Source organism: Neltuma alba, unplaced genomic scaffold (assembly GCF_004799145.2).
Source record: "Neltuma alba isolate B1F8T4 unplaced genomic scaffold, ASM479914v2 tig00013512_pilon, whole genome shotgun sequence".
In the NCBI taxonomy this organism is placed as follows: domain Eukaryota; kingdom Viridiplantae; phylum Streptophyta; class Magnoliopsida; order Fabales; family Fabaceae; genus Neltuma; species Neltuma alba.
In genome coordinates, this window is record NW_021637734.1 from 111,119 (window position 1) to 131,877 (window position 20,759).

The following is a 20,759-nucleotide window of genomic DNA, read 5'->3' on the forward strand; positions in this document are numbered from 1 at the left end:
ATTTCTCCTAGAAAGAGCCTGAAGCAAAATGTAAAAAAATTAAATTAAATGAGTCAAGTCGGATAAAAAATAAAGAAATTATAATTAATACAATATTATCATACCATCTGGTCAGCCGTCATCCTAAAATAGACGTAACTGGACCAGTCTTGGTCCGGGACTCCACCAGGTACATCTGCCAGTATCTCCTGGAGGGGCCTCGTCTCGTCACCTTTCTTCTCCCTCCACAGGTCGGCCCTCCTGTTCTTCCATGCCATCCCGAGCCTCTTGATCGTGTCAGCCTTCAACTCCTCCCCCAGAATAAATTTACTCTATGATTAAAATAATAAATTAACTAAATAACAAATTTAAACAAATAATTAAGCAATTTCAATAATAAAAAACAAATAATTAGTTTTTAACTAATTTAAGAATATTATAAATAAAATATAAATTAATCAAAAACAAATAATAATTAAACAATTAAGTAATTTAAATGAAAAAATATTTTTACTCAACTAAATTTAAAATTATTATAAGTAATAAATTAATGAAATCAATAACAAATTATTTTCATTTAACTACTTTTAAATAATTTAAATAAAAAATATATATATTCATTTAACTACTTTTAAAAATATTATAAATAACAAACAAATTAAATAAATAAAAAATTATAATCAAACAATTAAATTATTTGAAAACAAAATATATAATCATTTATTTAAATTAAAAAAAATTATAAATAACAATTTTATATTACCTTCATTATTTCCCAGCCTTGCTGCTTCTTGTCTGAGGTGATCTTCTTCCAGTCCTGCACGTAGATGGGGAACAGCGTCCACTGCTGACCAAGGAGGCGCACGTACTTGTTGTACAACTGGCCACCTTTCTTCGTCGGTTGGCCCAACTCATTGAGCGGCACAACCACTCGTCCGCTTGTCATCATAGACAGCTCTCTGGCTGTCAGCCTCCGATAGGACCTGTTCCCCTCAGTGTCTGCAAAATTTAATTAAGAAATAAATTATATATCAATAAATTAATACAATTTCTATATAAATTAAATACTGATCAAAACTTTAAAAAGTTAAATAAATACTTACCGACAAATTTCACCTCATAACCAGCCTGACGTCTCGGAGCAGGACGCTGCGCAGCCTGGGGATACTCATTCCCCTGATCCTGCTCCTCCTCCTCCTCCTCGTCAGCAGCATCAGCATCAGCATGGGGTTGCTCATCCCCAGTAAAATGAGCTTCCTCAGTCCGCTCAACATCATCCTGCTCCATAAAACTGAGGATATCCTCCTCGCTAAGATCGTAGTCATGAATGCTGGGGAATGGCTCACCAGCATCATGATGAACCTCACTGGGTCCAGCTCTCTCAGGATCAACTGGGTCTTTCCCGTGTCGACGAGTCATCCTAATAACAATAAATAGTAATTATTTATAAATGAAATAAAAAGAAAAATTATTTATAAGCTACAACATAATAAAATAAATAAAATAAAACATAAAATAAAAAGTATTTATCAATAAATTACTATTTTTACCTGAAAATAAGGATCTGCAACTGAATCAGAACTCGAATATGTTTGTGGAGAAAATTCAGCAGAGCTTCGCTTCCAGAACGATTGAAGAAGTGAGAGTGTGGGGGGGTATATATAGACCGAGAATTCCTAGCGGTTCGGTCCAAACCGCTAGAAATTTCTAGCGGTTTTGGGCCGAACCGCTAGGAATTCCCAACGGTCACATGTGCCTCGGGAATTGGCTAGCGGTTCGGTCCAGAACCGCTAGAAATTTGTAAACTCCTCGGGGAATGAAAAATATTTCTATCGGTTCATACATCAACCGCTAGAATTTTTCGGTGTCTAGCGGTTTATTGGCCTGAACCGCTAGAAAGTAAACGCTACAAATTTGGCGCCAAGTTCCCGCCAAAGCCCGGGGAATTTTCTAGCTCTAATTTTCTAGCGGTTAGGTGGTAACCGCTAGAAATGTGCGGGCAATGGTCAAACCGTCTGTATTTTGCAGCGCTTTTTATAGAAACCGCTAGAAATATTTGGAATTTCTAGCGGTTTAGTTGAACCGCTAGAAATGTTCCGCTGCTACTTCAACATTTTCTTGTAGTGTCTGAAGTTCAATCTCATCTCAAAATACACGATAACCACAAATGGGAGAATGAACATGGATCCAAAATCAGATCGAAGTAATACTTACCTACCGCCCTCCTGTCCTCATATACTATTTCTATCTTAAATATAAAAGCTAGTTGATTAATCTGATAAGATTAAGAAAAATAAGTTAAATTAATTATTTTTAATAAATAGATGTTTTTTTTAAAATATCCTTACTAATCAAATATATTGGTTAGAGCTACCATTATTAAAAAAACTACTTTGAAAAAAAATACATAAATATGAGAGACAAAATAAATTAGAATCTTATATTTAGAATTAAAATAAAAATTAAATGAGATCTTATATTAAGAACAGAAGGTAATACTGTATTTTGCTAAATTCCATGATGATTCGACTGCAAACAAAATATAGCGTGAGAGTTTGTCAGACTCGCACGATTTGAGTGTCATTTATTAATTGACGATGAGGTGTTTGGATCTCATGTAAACTTCTTTATCTTGTCAAATCAAAACACGGCAGGTAATTTACCCTCGACTCTCCCTGTTTCTTTTTCACGTTCCATGGAACCGTATGCAACGTAAATTTCTAACATTTTGCATTTAGGTAAAAGGTATCACCACAAAAAGATTAAAGGTGCCATTTATACCATGCGTAATGAAGTGGGAAAGATTCAAATTGCACAATGAGAGGATAGCCACCAAGAAAAGTGAAAAAAAACATTGCCGTGATATCAAAATTCCCTTGCCTTAGTTGGAAATGGCTGTGCGATCATTCTCCCATCATCCCACGCAGGTTTATGTGGTTATCATGTAATTAGAAACGGCAGCTACACTGTATACATAAGTGGACCTCAAGCTTTCGGAGCTAACACAGAAGATAGAAAATGCCAAGTTTTCTGCCAAGTTACATGGCGCAAGACAACACTTCCTGGTTGCTCCTTATCTTACCCATCTTCCTCATTCTACTATTCAAATGGTATTCCAAGTCTGCAATCAGCAAAAGCTCACTCCCTTCTCCACCAAAATTGCCAGTGATAGGAAATCTCCATCAACTAGGTTTGTACCCTCCCCGTACCCTCCATTCTCTGGCTCAGAAGTATGGCCCCTTGATGCTTCTTCATCCTGGGAGAAAAGCAGTACTTGTAGTCTCTTCTGCAGAAGCTGCTCGCGAGGTGATGAAAACCCATGATCTTGTATTTTCAAACAGGCCTAAGCTTAAAATGTTTGATATGCTATTATATGGCAAGGACGTTGCATCAGCTCCATGTGGAGAATACTGGAGGCAGTTAAGAAGCATCTGCGTGTTGCCTCTTCTGAGTAACAAAATGGTTCAATCCCTTCGCGGTGTGAGAGAGGAAGAAACTTCCATAATGATGGAAAAGATCAAGCACGCTTGTTCTGCTAACAGATCAGTGAACTTGAGCGAGTTATTTTCATCGATTGCGAACGATGTGGTTTGCAGGGCGGCTTTAGGCAGGAAATATGGCGAGGGGAGTGGGAGAAAATTTATGGAGTTACTAGACAACTTTGGAGAGCTAATGGGTTCTTTTGTGTTAGGGGACTATACACCTTGGCTTGATTGGCTTGGTCATGTGAATGGCTTTTACGCTAGAACACATGCAGTGGCTGAAGAGTTTGATCGATTTCTGGAGGAAGTAGTTGAGGAGCACATGAATCGTCCAAAAGAAGCCTATGATTCTACTGAAGGCGATGATGATTTTGTGGACCTTTTGCTTTCGCTCCAAAGGACAAACTCTATTGGCTTTCCCATTGACAGATCTGCCATAAAGGCTGTGATCTTGGTAAGAAGCATAGGAAAGAAAGCGATGGAAAAAATAAAGGGCATTTGAAAGGGAAAATCGCTAAAACACAGTACAGAAATAGAGTTTCCCCGGGGAAAAAGTGTAACAGAAATAATGAGCAAGCAGAGAGTAAGGAAATATAAGAGTAACCGCCGCGGGATGAAACTCCACGAAGAACTCATATTTGCTGCCGATCAATAAGCATCAGGAGGGATCAATTCATAACCCATCCAAAGATACAAAAAGGAGAATATTAACCCAGGAGAAAGAATCCACCAGACAAAAGGAGAGAGAAAGAGACGAAACGTACCAGTGCTAAGAAGATCGGAAAGAGCGAAACTTGATGAAAGAGGCGCGAGTTTATGTTTGCGTAAGAATTTGGATGTTGGAATGATGAAATGACTGTTTTTAAAGTGCGAGACACTTCAATTCTCCTCCAATCACTGGGAGCCTTCTGGCATCTCGTCAGTTATCCTCTGGCTTCCCCGTAATTGATTCATTCAACTATCAAGAAATTTCAGAAGGGGGAACAAACAAAACTTGCTCTCAATGCGAGCACAATTCCATTTTTAAATATGTCGAGTAGTTCAAAGTAATCAATTAAGAATGTACTATTTGAGATTATATTACACGTGTCATGAGGACAGAAAAATAAATACAATTTGAATAATAATGTTATGAAATTTAAAATAAGTATGTAAAAAAAAAAAATTCATTCTTACTGAGAACACTTTTTTACACCCCTTGAATGTAATTGAATTGCATTTTGGTACGGGGGAGCAAAACGAAAAGCGTAGGATTCCCGTGGACAATAAATAATCAAAAAAGCGGTCACAAAAGGAATGAGGCCATTACGCCATACACGCGTCCAAAGATCCGGCGGACGGCATTGTTTGACTCTGCTTCACATATTTCATGCAGTTTGTAGGATGGGGTGGCTCTGGAGACAAATTAAATATTGCACATGGGATATAATTTACTGTCATGCATGTAATATGAGTATACTTATTTGGACAGCAATGCTAATCTAACGCACGAAAAATACAAGCTAGGTTTATTAATTGCCACATCTTTTTATGTTAACACTCGACAATTTCTTTCTTTCTTTGTTTTTTTTTGGGCCAGAGACACTTGACAATTTCAAAACCACCACATTGGTATGAACATAAAGAGAATACTAATTTGAAAACCACTTTTCTGACAATTGTTTTAATATAGAAATACATACGTGTCCTTAACAAAAAGAATTAATTACTCACGAGTCGTAATTAATTTTAACGGCAGTTTTTTTTTATAATATAGAACAATATTGTTATGATTTTAAACTTTCAGAACAAATTTATTTCTAAAAGAAAATTTTTAAATAGCCAGAGACAAATTTGCACATTAATCCTTTATAGAATATGAGATAAAATCAGTCATGGAAAAAAAATTGAGGCCATAACAAGTAATGTGAGGTTATTTGTATAAGGTAATATGGTTTATGCTGTTCACCGAAAAAATGAAAAGAAAACTGTATGGTTTATCCTGTAAAACTAAAACTGCATGTCACGGCACTGCATGAAGTTTAAGATAATGAGTTGCTAAACTCATTGTTTATAAGAAGCATGACTACTTCATATAAGTTTTATAATATAGATTTGTCTTCCAAAGGTGATTGAAAAGGATGGGTTGACCAGATTGATGAGTTAAAAATGAGTCGTTTTATGCAGAGTACCCAGACAAGGTTGAAAAGGGAAAAATGATTAAGATGTTGTTGAGAAATAGAAGTGCCTGGAAAGCCGGAAGAGAATTCACAAAACAAAAGGATACATAAATATTTACAGACACATGTTCCCACAAACCACAGCTCAAATACAGTAGTGAGGTTATCTCTGATTAAGGCACGTCGTAGTTCGCGTATATGAGTCTTCTACAGCTGAATTAATTGCTTTATTCAGGTTCTGGACCTATTCAACAAAACATTTGAAACCAAGCAAAAAATGAAGAATTTTGGCACTCTTAGGGCAGAGCAACGGGCGGGTTGGGCTGCCCGGCCCCTAACCCATAGCCCGCCCGTTTAAATTTAAACGGGTACGGGTTAGCCCGTACCCATAGATACCCATTTAAACCCGTTGTTGAATGGGTTGGTTTAACTGGGCGGGCTGATGCGGGTAATGGGGAACCCGTTTAAGAATGGAAAGACATGAAAATATTATATCATATTCTCATTTATACTGAACTTTTTGCAGCTTAGAGACGTAAAAATGGAAATACCTTTCCTAAAACAGAACAAATGTTCAGTGTTTACTAGCAAGGCAGCAATCACATATAAATATCAGCAAATACAAGTATTAAGCTAATGAAAGTAATCTCAAATCTTACACATAAATGTCAACCCAAAAGGCAAGAGCTAAAAAGAGTGAAATAAATGGAAGATTTGAAGCTGAAATGAGAGACGACGACACGAGATTAAGAGGTGGGAGATGCCGTCGACAAGGCTAAGAGGCAAGGGAGATTGATAGGACTAAGAGGCCGACGGACGGTGCTACGAAGGTGACGAAAGAGGAGAGCTCACTGCTCAGATGTCGATGAGATGGAGCGTGTAAGACCCAGAGGCAAGAAGGCGAGAGCCGCCGTGGAACACTGGTGCCGAGACTGAGTGAGCGACGTGTCCCTTGTGCACCTAATCGCCTCCGCCGTATGCGTGAGAGATTGAGCGATCGAGAGGTGAGTGGCACCGTGAGGGCTCAAGTCTGAGATTCAATATGAGGGAGAGGAGTAGCGGCGCTAGAGCAAAAGGGGGGTCTAGGGGGAAACTAGGAGTGGGGTAGGAGAGCTCATGAGAGAGAGGGGATAGGTGTCCTAAATCTCTCTCAATCAATTCACAAGTCACATTCCCTCTTCTTTTTTTTTTAAAAATTTTTCAAGAAAAAAAAAATAAAAGTCTAAACGGGCGGGTACGGGCAGCCCGTGCCTCTGCCCGTAGCCCGCCCATTTAATACTTAAACCCGCCCATTTAAACCCGCCCGTTTATATTTTTTTTGGGCGGGCTCAAATGGGCCCAGTTTTCACGGGTTGCGGGCGGGCAGCCGGGCTATGGGTTGCTTGCTCAGCCCTAGGCACTCTTTTGAATTAGGGACTTACTCTGATCCCACAGAAAGCTGCTGAACTCAAGTCAGGATACATTTAGTTAATGTTCAAATTAAATCATGCATTAATGCAATTTCAACATGATATGCTGATATGTATGAACGTAAATTTCATAATGACGGCCGGTTGCAATTTTCTCGCAGCGCAGGCGTGCAATCCAATCTTTACCACAGAATCCATACATATGCCGATAGAGAGATAGTTGTAGGCCCCACTTAAAGATAGAGTAGAAATATTCCCAACCACTTACACACAGGCATATTAATTAGGTAAGTTATTAGTTAATTATAAAAAATATAATATGTTTTTCTTAAAATATCATAATCATCTTTATTAATATTCTTCCTCTTTTTCCTGCTTGATTATGGTCAAGTAAGTATCAATAGGGTAATTTTAAAAAAATTAATAAATATGATAAATATGTATTATATTTAAGACAAAAATTAATTCAATACTTAGTCCTTATATTAAAAAACAGACAATTATTTGGCTAAAATATGGGCCGATGAGCTCTTTGTATCCCACTTAAACACTTTGTATTTAGACAGAAGTTGTCAAAAAGATGATCAACGATTGCCATTCGTACTATGCGTAATAAAGTTGAAAGGTTCATATTATATCCAAATGACAGGATAGCCAGCAAGATAAAAGTAAAAAAAAAAAAAAAACTTTCACTTAATTCCGAAATTCCGTTGCAACATTTGGAAATGGTTGCCCCGCGGCAGCTACAGTTTATAAGTGTGTGTGTGTGTCTGAAGGGACCTCATAATGAGCAAACACAGAGAAGATAGAAGATAGAGAGAAAATGCCGAGTTTTGTGACAGGTTTCATGGTGCAAGACAGCACTTCCTGCTGGTTGCTCCTTATCTTACCCATCTCCCTCATTGTGATATTCAAATGGTATTCCAATTCTGCAGTCAACAAAACCTCTCTCCCTTCTCCCCCAAAATTGCCAGTGATAGGAAATCTCCATCAACTAGGTTTGTACCCTCATCGTACCCTCCATTCTCTGGCTCAGAAGTATGGCCCCTTGATGCGTCTTCATTTTGGGAAAAAACCAGTACTCGTAGTCTCTTCTGCAGAAGCTGCTCGTGAGGTGATGAAGACCCATGATCTCGTATTTTCAAGCAGGCCTAAGCTTAAAATGTTCGATATGCTATTATATGGCAAGGACGTTGCATCAGCTCCATATGGAGAATACTGGAGGCAGTTAAGAAGCATCTGCGTGTTGCATCTTCTGAGTAACAAAAGGGTTCAATCCCTTCGCGGTGTGAGAGAGGAAGAAACTTCCGTAATGATGGAAAAGATCACGCACGCTTGTTCTGCTAACACATCAGTGAACTTGAGCGAGTTATTTTCATCGGTTACGAACGATGTGATTTGCAGGGCGGCTTTGGGCAGGAAATATGGAGAGGGGCGTGGGAGAAAATTTATGGAGTTACTCGAGAAGTTTGTAGAGCTGGTGGGTTCTTTTGTGATAGGGGACTATATACCCTGGCTTGATTGGGTTGGTCATGTGAGTGGCTTGTATGGTAAAGCGCACGCAGTGGCTGCAGAGTTTGATCGATTTTTGGAGGAAGTAATTGAGGAGCACGAGGCGAATCGTCCAAAAGAAGGCGATGATGATTTTGTGGACGTTTTGCTTTCGGTCCAAAGCACTAACTCCATTGGCTTTCCCATTGACAGGTCTGCCATAAAGGCCTTGATCTTGGTAAGAAAAACGATGTACCATCTCTCTTGTGTGTTGTAAATTACTGTTCTGGTTCTTACTTGTAAGAGTTACTTAATAAATTTGTATAGGTTAAGGGAGCTAAGTAAATTACTTAATTATTATAAATGGGAAAAAAAAATTTTTTGGTGAAAACAGTTATATTGTGTGTGAATATCAATTCTAATTTTTCTCCAAAATATATATATATCATTTTTCACTTTCTGCAATACGTGTTCTAATTGAATAGCAATTTAGTTAAATTGGTAACTGGTTCTTCTGAATATTCCATGTCATTAGGTCTATCGTCACACATACGCATTTATGGTCCCAAGTTACCCCCTCGCCTATATTTTCAAGGAACACTCGTGTCCTATTCATTTTGAGACATGACTAGTGAATTTGATTTTATAGGACATGTTTGCTGCGGGCACAGATACCACATACACAGTCTTAGAATGGACGATGGCAGAATTGTTAAGACATCCAAATGTTATGAAAAAGCTACAAGACGAGGTTAGAAATGTAAAAGGAGACAAATCACACACACTAACAGAGGAGGATATAGATCACATGCCTTACCTAAGGGCAGTGTTAAAAGAAACACTTCGATTACACCCTCCAATTCCTTTACTAGTCCCTCGAGAAAGCATGCAAGAAATAAAACTACTTGGTCATCACATTGGTGCTAAGACGCATGTAATTGTGAATGCTTGGGCAATAGCAAGAGATCCTGTGCATTGGGACAATCCTCAAGAATTCAAGCCGGAGAGGTTCTTGAACAGCTCAATAGATTATAAAGGACTTGATTTTCAATTGATCCCATTTGGAGCAGGAAGAAGGGGGTGTCCTGGAACACAACTTGCGATGGCCTTGAACGAGCTTGTGATAGCAAACGTTTTGTACCGTTTTGATTGGTCTTTGCCAAAAGGAGAACAGGGGAAGGACTTGGACATGTGTGAAACAGTTGGGCTTACTGCGCATAAAAAGATGCCTCTTCTGGGAATTGCGTTGCCGCGCAACAAGTGAACGCCACAAGAATCGTACGTCCTCCTAAAGAAGCCTTTGATACTACAAATGGTGGTGATGATTTTGTGATGTGATGCTTCTTGTTAGGAAATAAAATTTGTATGTGGAAATAAAATATACTACCTTCCTTCCTATTTATAAGACCTTATAAATAAGGTTTCATAATTAAGACATGAGGTAGTAATTTCTTGTGTTAGAGATGAACATATAAAAAGTGATTTGACGGAGAGTGGCAAATTCTAAACTGGTATCATGTGACTTTTGTAACATGTGAAGTAAAACAAACAGTAATAATATTCCATAAGTAGAGCCAATAATGCGGGTTAGCGATGCAGGTTGAAGTAGCCCTAGTCCGCCTTTTTTTAAAAAAATTATTATTTGTATAGGTTGAACTTAGTTTGAAATGTTAAAATTAGACTTAGAAGGTGTTTGGAAGCATCCAAAAGTGCTTCTCAGAAACATTTTTCCATAAAATAAGGCAAACTCCTCACATATTTGCTTCATATATCATAAAAGCACTTTTGAAACCATGGTTTAATTTCAACTCAAACACCCCCTTAGAGTTTTAAACTTAAGTACTGGGTTGTAATAAAATAATATAAGGATTGATTTATAATTTAAGAAGATATTTTAGAAAAACTGACACATATTTTTTCTAAATAATTAATTTAACTAGTTTCCTTATCCAAATTAATTAAATAGATTTTTTATGTATATATATAAGTGCTTAATTACATATACAATGATATGTATGAGGCAATATTCATATGAAATTTGACAGTTACAATCCTGCAACTATATTATACTACCTCCGATCCTTAATATAAGACCCTATTTGACTTTTATTTTGGTCCTAAATATAAGACCCTAATCTATTTTATCTCTCATATTTACACATATTTTCCCAAAGTAACCCTTCTAACGATGATAGTTTTAGTCAATACACTTGATTAGCAAGGATATTTTAGGAAAGACAACACCTATTTAGGACAAATAACTAACTCAACTTACTTCCTTAATCTCCTCAAATTAGTCAACTGGGTCTTATAATTAGGACCGGAGGTAGTATAATATATTAGGAGTTGTATTGGGGGGCAAAAAAAAAAAAAAAGAGCTAGCCTACCAACCTACGAGTTAGCCCGTGGTGGATCAGGCTCAAAGCAGTGCGGGCTGAAGTAGCCCGTACTTTAGCAGGTTGGTATTTTGCCAATGCGAGCTGGCCATTTTTGGCCCAATTGTCGACTGTAATATTCGTAGGCTAAATTGGGATGCGTCCTAAAAAAAAGAGGGGGTCACAACTCACAATACACAAATTTGGAAGGTTCGAAATGGGATGAGTATTAATTTTTTTAATGATCTGTGGTTATTCACGGATAAGAGAATTAAAGATCTCTGCCTACGACCTCTCACCAAAGAGGAGAACGATAGTGTTGTTGCAGACTGGATACTTAATGGCACCTGGAACTTTCAGCAACTTAATTCTATTGTGGACCATAGTGTTTTACAGCGGCTAATTAGCATTATGCCACCTATGGAGAGTGCAGGATATGACGTGATGTCTTGGAAAGGTACTTCAGATGGCTCTTTTTCCATTAAGAGTGCCTACCAAATGATCGAAACAAGGCCTCCTGATAAATATGACCCAATATTCAAGTTGATCTGGCAGTGGAAAGGAGCTGAGAGGATTAGAACTTTCTTATGGAGAGCTTATAACAATCGTCTGCCAACAAATGAATGGAGGAGCACGTGGGCTCATACTTCACCCCTTTGTGGTTATTGTCAAGACAAAACGGAGGATATATTACATATCTTACGGGACTGTCATTTTGCTCGAAATATGTGGATGGAGAATATTAAAAGTAAGTATGTACAATCCTTTTTCTCCCTCTCTTTGAAGGATTGGATTGCTGCTAATCTCAAAACTAAAATGGGACATTCCCACAGCCAGAGTTGGGATACTTTTTGGGGAGTAGCTGTATGGAAATTATGGAGCTGGAGGAATAAGGTAGCTTTTGACACGAACTTTATGAAACCACTTAATCCTACAGCTTATTTGAGGACATGTGGTAAACTTTATGGCATGAACACTATTTGTGGCAAGGCGAAACTGATTGGTAATCGTGATGCTGGAACTTCTTATTCCTGGACTCCACCTCCTCTCAATTGGATTAAATTAAATGTGGATGGTGCTGTGGCTTTGAACTCATCTCAAGCTGGTTGTGGAGGCTTACTTCGGGACTTTAAGGGCTGTTGGATTGTTGGATTTACCCAAGAACTAGGAATCTGCAGTGCACAAGAGGCGGAAGAATGGGCCATTTATAGGGGGTTAAAACTAGCCTGGGACTTTGGATTCAAAAATGTCATCCTGGAATCAGATGCCAAATTCCTGGTACAACAGCTCCATACTCACCACTCAAGTACCAAGTCCAGTCTTCTTTTTATTCAGATTCTACAGATGCTGCAGTTTGATTGGACTGTCAAGGTGGACTATATCTCGAGGAAAAGTAACAAGGTTGCTGATAGTTTGGCTAAAATGGGAATTTCCCATTCTCAGTTTTTTGATGCTTGCCCGACTAGTTTAAGGGCTCTCGTGCAGGAAGATTGTATGGGATGTGATCCCAATATTGTCTAGTTTATTTTGGCTTTAAGCCTCTTCTGTAGCCCAAAAAAAAAAACTTGACTCCTGCGTATCGGGTCGGGTTATGAGATACTCCTCCGGTCCTTAATATAAGACCTATTTAACTAATTTGATTATATTAAGGAAGTTAGGTAAGTTAGTTAATTATAGGAAAAGTGACACATTTTTCCTAAAACACCATAATCATCTTACTTAATACCTCATCTCCCTCTTCTACTTAATTATGGTTGATGGAGTATCTATAGGGGTAATTTAGAGAAAATCGATAAATATAAAAAATGGATCTTATATTTAGGATCAAAACCAATTCAAAAATTGAGTCATATATTAAGGATCGGAGGAGTATTAACCGCGAAAGCTCGACGGCCCACTACAGCAAACGAGGATATCTACCATTTTCTTTTTCGGGGTTCAAAAGTTATGCGGGAAATCCTTCTGACCATCACAGGCTTTACGGAGGTTACAGACTTACAGCCCTTCTAGTCAAATGGGCTTGACTCAACCTGATACAAAACCTCGTAATGTTAAATTAGGATTAATTAATTACTTAAAATAAAGTAAATATTCTCATTAATTGATGATATTTCACATTATTATTAAATTTGAACAAATTTAATCCAACAAAAAATCATGATTAACACACGCTTTGTTGTTTCTTTGTTTTATGAATTTGTTCCGCTACTGAATAATATAAAAAATGGAACATAATTTAATTGGCTGTTATATTGTCAATTGTTTTAGATTTTTGCACTCATGACCTGATCTGCACTATATTTATCTTATTTTGCAGGTGTATATATTAATTCCGTTTCTTAATATAAAAACTAGTTTAATATTTAATTTGGTTATAAATATAAGACTATAATCTACTTTGTCTTCTATATTTATTTATTTTTTTTCAAAATACTTCTTATAATGATTGCATATGTTAAAAGTTTCCATAAACTATTAATCCTAATATATATTATTTGTAATGGTATTTTATAAAAGATAAAACCTATTTATTATAAATAACTAACTTATTAAATTTTTTTAATATGTTTTAGTGAATTAGTTTTTATATTAAAGTCTGTGTATAGTATTAATTAATTTACATGACTTAAAATATAATTAATCGTTGTCTACGAATAACTAAATTCACGGTCCTTTGCCTCAAAGTTGGAAGTTTGGGCGGTCGAGAGTAAACAATTTTGATCACGACGACAAATTTTGAGAAGAAAGCTAAATCATAAATGCCGATTGAAGCACAATCAATTTCTAGCACAACTTGTTTACTGGATAGCTCAAGGAACAAGAAGAAAACAAAGAAAGCGTCCTCTTCCTCTCGATCTCTGCGCTCATGAAAATGCCTTTTTTTCTGGAATCACTTTCAGTTAAAAATATATTAAACTCATTAGATCTAGATTGTGTATATGTGATTTAAATGGTTTAAATTTAAAATTTTTAATTAAATATTTTTAAATAGAAAAATTAGTTTTTGAAAAAATAATAGGTAAGAGATTATTTCTATTTTAAATTGTACACATATTAAAATAATTATTTTAAACAAATAAAAAAAGAAATCATATTCTTTCAAACCATCTAGATGAGATATGAACAATTAAGATACGGTGAACTTATGGTATTTATCAAAGTGGTGGGTATTGAAACTGGTCCGCTTTTTTCTCTCTTCTTCTTAGCTTGACTACTACATATTGCTTTGCTCCCATTTCTCTCTGTTTCAAAGAGGAATGAAAGCAGAACAATGTGTAGGAGTATAACGTGGCCAAACATAGTTTAGCGTGGGTCAGAAGTTCAAGGCTTGGACGTTATGATAGACTAAGATAAATTAGGACCAGTCACACTCAGCCATACATCCATATGCCTCTTTCAGGATTAAAAGTTGAATGACGATCCTCCCACTATCATTTGCCACAAAAGGTTCTCGCAACTATTTGTATCCTATAATTCTGAAGTTCAATCTCATCTCAAAATATACGATAACCACAAAAGGGAGAATGAACATGGATGCAACATCAGATCGAAGTAATACTTACCCACCGCCCCCCTGTCCTGATATATTATATTTCGCTAAATTCCATGATGATTCGACTGCAAACAAGATATAGCGTGAGAGTTTCTCAGCCTCGCACGACTGAGTATCGTTTATTAATTGACGATGAGGTGTTTAGATCTCACGTAAACTTCTTTATCTTGTCAAATCAAAACACGGTAGGTAATTTACTCTCGACTCTATCTGTTTCTTTTCTACGTTCCATGGAACCGTATGCAACGTAAATTTCTAACATTTTGCATTTAGGTAAAAGTTATCACCACAAAAAGATTAAAGGTGCCATTTATACCATGCGTAATGAAGTGGGAATGATTCAAATTGCACAATGACAGGATAGCCACCAAGAAAAGTGGGGGGGAAAAAAACTTGCCTTGATATCAAAATTCCACTGCCTTAGTTGGAAATGGTTGTGCGATCATTCTCCCATCATCCCACGCAGGTTTATGTGGTTATCATGTAATTAGAAACGGCAGCTACAGTGTATATATAAGTGGACCTCAAGCTTTCAGAGCTAACAGAGAAGATAGAAGATAGAAAATGCCAAGTTTTCTGCCAAGTTCCATGGCGCAAGACAACACTTCCTGGTTGCTCCTTATCTTACCCATCTTCCTCATTCTACTATTCAAATGGTATTCCAAGTCTGCAATCAGCAAAAGCTCACTCCCTTCTCCACCAAAATTGCCAGTGATAGGAAATCTCCATCAATTAGGTTTGTACCCTCATCGTACCCTCCATTCTCTGGCTCAGAAGTATGGCCCCTTGATGCTTCTTCATCTTGGGAGAAAACCAGTACTTGCAGTCTCTTCTGCAGAAGCTGCTCGCGAGGTGATGAAAACCCATGATCTAGTGTTTTCAAACAGGCCTAAGCTTAAAATGTTCGATATGCTATTATATGGCAAGGACGTTGCATCAGCTCCATGTGGAGAATACTGGAGGCAGTTAAGAAGCATCTGCGTGTTGCATCTTCTGAGTAACAAAATGGTTCAATCCCTTCGCGGTGTGAGAGAGGAAGAAACTTCCATAATGATGGAAAAGATCAAGCACGCTTGTTCTGCTAACAGATCAGTGAACTTGAGCGAGTTATTTTCATCGATTGCGAACGATGTGGTTTGCAGCAGGGTGGCTTTGGGCAGGAAATATGGCGAGGGAAGTGGGAGAAAATTTACGGAGTTACGAGACAACTTTGGAGAGCTAATGGGTTCTTCTGTGATAGGGGACTATATACCTTGGCTTGATTGGCTTGGTCATGTGAATGGCTTTTACGCTAGAGCACATGCAGTGGCTGAAGAGTTTGATCGATTTCTGGAGGCAGTAGTTGAGGGGCACATGAATCGTCCAAAAGAAGCCTATGATTCTACTGAAGGCGATGATGATTTTGTGGACCTTTTGCTTTCGCTTCAAAGGACAAACTCCATTGGCTTTCCCATTGACAGATCTGCCATGAAGGCTGTGATCTTGGTAAGAATCCTCATATTCTAACTGGTCAACGAAAAATGTGCCGTCTGTCTCTGCTGTGTTGTAAATTATGATCCTAAGTTACCGTCTTGCATGTATTTTTAAGAAACTCATGTCTTATTCACCGATACTTTATTTTATTAGTGAATTTGATTCTACAGGATATGTTTGCTGCAGGTACAGATACCACACACACAGTCTTAGGATGGACAATGACAGAATTGTTAAAACATCCAAATGCTATGAAGAAACTACAAGACGAGGTTAAAAATGTGAAGAGAGACAGATCACACATAATAACAGAGGAGGATACAGATCACATGCCCTACCTAAAGGCAGTGTTGAAAGAAACACTTCGCTTACACCCTCCAGTTCCTTTACTAATGCCTCGAGAAAGCATGCAAGAAATAAAACTACTTGGCCATCACATTGATACTAAGACTCAAGTAGCTGTGAATGCTTGGGCAGCAGCAAGAGATCCTGTGCATTGGAACACTCCTCAACAATTCAAGCCAGAGAGGTTCTTGAACAGTTCAATAGATTATAAAGGACTTGATTTTCAATTGATCCCATTTGGAGCAGGAAGAAGGGGGTGTCCTGGAACACAACTTGCAATGGCGTTGAACGAGCTCGTGATAGCAAACGTTGTGTTCCATTTTGATTGGTCTTTGCCAAACGGAGAACAAGGGAAGGACTTGGACATGTCTGAAACAGCTGGGCTCACTGTGCATAAAAGGGTACCTCTTCAGGTAGTTGCGTTGCCACGTAACAAGTGACCAACATGTCAGGACCAACATTTAATACTTTAATGAATGTGTGTAAGGCTTATCTATATCTGATAGTAGAATGGGGAAGAATAGTGTGAGAGAGTTGTGACTTTGTGAGAGAGACTATTATTAGTGTTTTCTCTATAATATCTGAATGCACTTTGCAGCATAGTAATATTAAAAATAAAACACCTGGGAAAGGCTTATCCCCTGATATATGAGTACTGTTTATACTCCACCTTACTCTTGTCCTTTAATATAATCACAAGGGGTACTTCTTATGTATATATTTTTATTTATTTCAAATAATTTATGTCACATTTCATTTAAAAACTAAAAAGAATAATCTCAATGCTACTTATTTCTTCTTCTGCAACCTGCAAGCATGTAGTGTCCAATTTTCCATTATTAAAAAAGGCAAATAATGACACTTTATGATTTTTTTAATATAACTTTTAAATGTACGGTGACATATTAATTCAGTTGCTTATTTTTGAAATTATTTTGCATGGAGTCAAAGGATTTTCAAAAGAAACAAGTGCATCCAGTAGAGCCAAAGCTTGTGAACATAAAACCTCATCTCAACGTAATGTGTTATGCAAGCCTTGACACTGAAGGTGGCCCCGTTCAAGTGTTAATGGTAGCTTTTAATTACATTTAATTGTTGACGACTTTTTCCATGTGATTTTAGAAGGAAAAAAAATATAAATTGTTCTGCGTCTTTTTTTTTGGGGGGACTGAAATTCTTCTTCTGCGTCTTAATAAAGGATTTGACTTCCTTCTGACCTTCTGGCCCGGGAAAAAAAAAGAAGAAGAGAAAAATTATTATCTAAATCAAGTCTTCATCACATCTCAGGCCAAGAATATATAGTCTTCATCAAATCGTTATCATTATATAACAATATTACTTACAAATTTCATTTGATTTTTCACCCTTACCACTCCACTGTCTGAAATTGGAACGTGTATACTATCACAATTCACGAGAATAAGGAAAATTGACAACTTAACATAAAAAGTCAGTGTTTGATTCATATAATGCAAGTAGTGAGAGATCAATAATCTGATCCTCCATTACGAACAACAGAGACGCATGCAAAACTAATCATTTATATTTCACTTAGGCATAGAAGATTTGAATGAAAATCAAATTATAATTTTAAAAATAATTTTACGTTATATAAAATATATATGTAAGAAAAAATTTATTTCGATTTATGTAAGAATATTTTTTAAAAATGTTTTTTTATTGAACCAAACACCTTTTAAGAATCAAATTGGATTTTATAATGATCGAAAGGAAGGATGTCAAATATTCAAACAGTAAAATTCTTTAAAAATAATTTTTTAATCATGATTTATAAAATACAAAGTTAACATGTGAGGTGAATTTTGTTTCCAACCATGTGAATTGGGCTAACGGAGTTAAAACTGAGATCTCACGGATTACGAGCTGAAAATTTACTCATTTAACCAAAATTTTCTAATGTTTTCTTTAAACAGAAGGATAGGATGACGAGCCCAAAATAAAAATGTGAATTCAATGAAGAACAGGAACACAGCTCCCAAGAAGACCAACGCGTATCAGCGAATTAAGCAGATCAGACTTCCCCATCACATGCCATACATAAAATGCCAATAGAAAATTCCAAACTATATAGCTTGGCCAGTACAATTAGCACACTGACTCCCAGCTCTAGGCATCTCAACAACAACACTCGAATCTGCCAGTTTCTGTCCCATAATGTATCATTTGTACACCCTCCAATCCTGTAATTATTATAGGGTTGATTTTAATCTTATCGTTATACTTCCAAGTGCTAGAGACATTGGCTAGCTCTGTCGCAGGAGCAAACTCCTTTTCAAGCTTCATGAGTCCAGGCTTCGGTTGATCTCCAAGAAGAAGATTCAGCTCCTCATGATTGTAGGTGTGGCTTTAGTAGACCCTGAAATTTGTTTTGCCCTTGACGAACCAGTGCGAACGGAAAGTTTGGCGGAGAAAGCGAGAAAAAATCCAAAAATGAGAGACAGAAAAAATGAAAAGCGAGAGTCAATTGGTGTGCACGTCTCTTCCCACACCCTTTGAAAATTTTCTAATATGCCATATCCCCCATCTGGTCTCATCTTCCTCTTAAATTTTTAACTTCAATAATTCTTGATCAGAGAAAAGAACTACCCACGTATCCTGCCACTTGACTCTTCACTACTTCTTCTTTTCGTTGCAAGAGTACTCCACGTGTACATGCAAATTGAATCCAGCTGGCCAGTACATTTTCATCAATACTTTCCTTCAAAACTCATCGTTTCACTTGCTTTTTAGTTTTTCCCCCCCGCCCCCTTTAAAATTTCCAGCTATCATATGTCTAAAAGTGCAATTAAAGAGTTCCGTCCGACACATTTCTCAAACTATTTCCAGCTTCTCGGTTCTCACCTCTCCCTCCAACCGGAATCTGGCGGACAGGTCAACCCCCCACCTTCATCAATAATTCTGCAATCCTGCTTATCACGGAACAGAACAGGGATCTGAGATAATCACGTTATCACGGAAGGTCCTTGCTGGACCTCCACCTGCGACGACGCGGCGAGTTCTCTTCCCGCGAGCTTTCTTCAGCCGTCTGTTCATGACAGACTCCACACTCTTGTGGTTCTTTGTTCTTGTTTCCGTAGATTCCTTATCTTTGATTTCGATTTGGGTTTTCTTCCGTTTATGTTATCATTTCTCTCTGCAGGCTCTGTACTACGTTATTCAATTTCTGGACTGCAAAGTGCAAACCTCCCTCCCTCCTTTTAAGATGCTCAGCAAATTCCAACCGTATAAATTGTGGAAGGCTAAGATTTAAACTTTAATTTTTTCTGAAAAATATCTTTTCTAACAGTTATGTAATTCAAAACAAATGTAATCTTTTAATCTTAAGATTTTTTTTAATTTAAAAATCCAAATTAAAAATTTAAATCTATAAACTATTAAACTGCATTTAAATAGTGTAAATTTTACTACAGTCATGAGTATCATGGCCAAACTAGTTATCCTTCTTCATTGGTCCTGTATTTACGTTAGTCTGTTAACTACTTAACTGAAGTAGTTACCAGTTATCTCTGATAGTTCCAACAATTGCCACGTATCACTTTTTTCTGCAGTAAAAGAGTAAGGGAAATGTCTATTTGCATGGACTAGTTTTGGTTTGTGGTCTAGACGAGAGGTGTAATTACGTTGAAAGTTCAAACTACTGCACTAAAAGCACATGATTTTCAATATATATATATTTATGTTATGAAATTTTTATGTAAGCAATTAAAATTCTTATGAAATTTTCAAGTAGTTTTTTCCTATTCCATCGATATTATTGGTATTCTTGCGATGTGGACTGATGCATCAAACTTTCCTGCTAACAGCATTTATGCTTTGGGGTTTATATATCTGTTACCATGGGTACTAACAGGATATTGACAAATCATGGAAAGATATTCTCTGATCTCATTCGGCCTTTATTAATTTAAATATCTCTCTCTCTTGAGGAATGCATGTTTTTAAGATATCGATGATAAACCATATATTGGTTAATGACTTATTAGCTCTGTGCATCTGCAGATATGAAACTAGTGGAACAACATGGTTAAAAGGGTGCTTTAGGTAAGGTGGTGGCAAGGGCTGGACAACTTGCTGGTACGAAAATTGGAGAAAATTTTTATTTGCTGTGTCAAACTTGACAGTGAAGGTGCGTTCTGATCTCTCACAACATGATCGTCTAGTCTGTAATGTTTGAATCTTTTAGTGGGCATACACATACACGGGTGAGAAAAGCTAAAAAATTCTTAACCTATGTGGGTTCTGGTTAATGCAGGGGATTGTATGCGATTGAGAGAACCCGTCCATCTAACAAACAGATAGGACTGACTTGATTGACCAAACACAAGAGGAAGAGAGAGAGATGTCAACTTTTATGACAAGTTCCATAGTGCAGGACAACACCTCAATGTTGTGGCGCACATGGTCGCTTATTATATTCCCCATCTTCCTTGTTCTGCTATTCAAATGGTATTCCAAATCTACAACCAGCAAAA

General features: G+C 37.2%; 2 protein-coding genes across 3 annotated transcripts; both read left to right on the top strand.

Moving 5' to 3' along the window:
* The first annotated feature begins 2,844 nt into the window (after nt 1-2,844).
* LOC114737959 (cytochrome P450 71A2-like) lies at nt 2,845-10,066 on the top strand. Of its 2 annotated transcripts, none has more exons than XM_028925965.1 (2): nt 2,845-3,915; nt 9,170-10,066. In XM_028925965.1, exons 1-2 carry the CDS (start codon nt 2,998-3,000, stop codon nt 9,782-9,784), a joined length of 1,533 nt encoding a protein of 510 aa, XP_028781798.1. In that variant the 5' UTR covers nt 2,845-2,997; the 3' UTR covers nt 9,785-10,066. The 2 variants fall into 2 exon arrangements, with proteins under 2 accessions (XP_028781798.1, XP_028781799.1); XM_028925966.1 differs by lacking the exon at nt 2,845-3,915 and adding an exon at nt 7,860-8,758 and having other exon boundaries at nt 9,170-10,034.
* A 4,970-nt stretch (nt 10,067-15,036) lies between these two features.
* LOC114737956 (cytochrome P450 71A3-like) lies at nt 15,037-16,706 on the top strand. Its single transcript, XM_028925962.1, has 2 exons — nt 15,037-15,933; nt 16,092-16,706. The coding sequence occupies exons 1-2, from the start codon at nt 15,037-15,039 to the stop codon at nt 16,704-16,706; spliced, it is 1,512 nt and encodes a 503-aa protein (XP_028781795.1).
* Nucleotides 16,707-20,759: the final 4,053 nt, after the last annotated feature.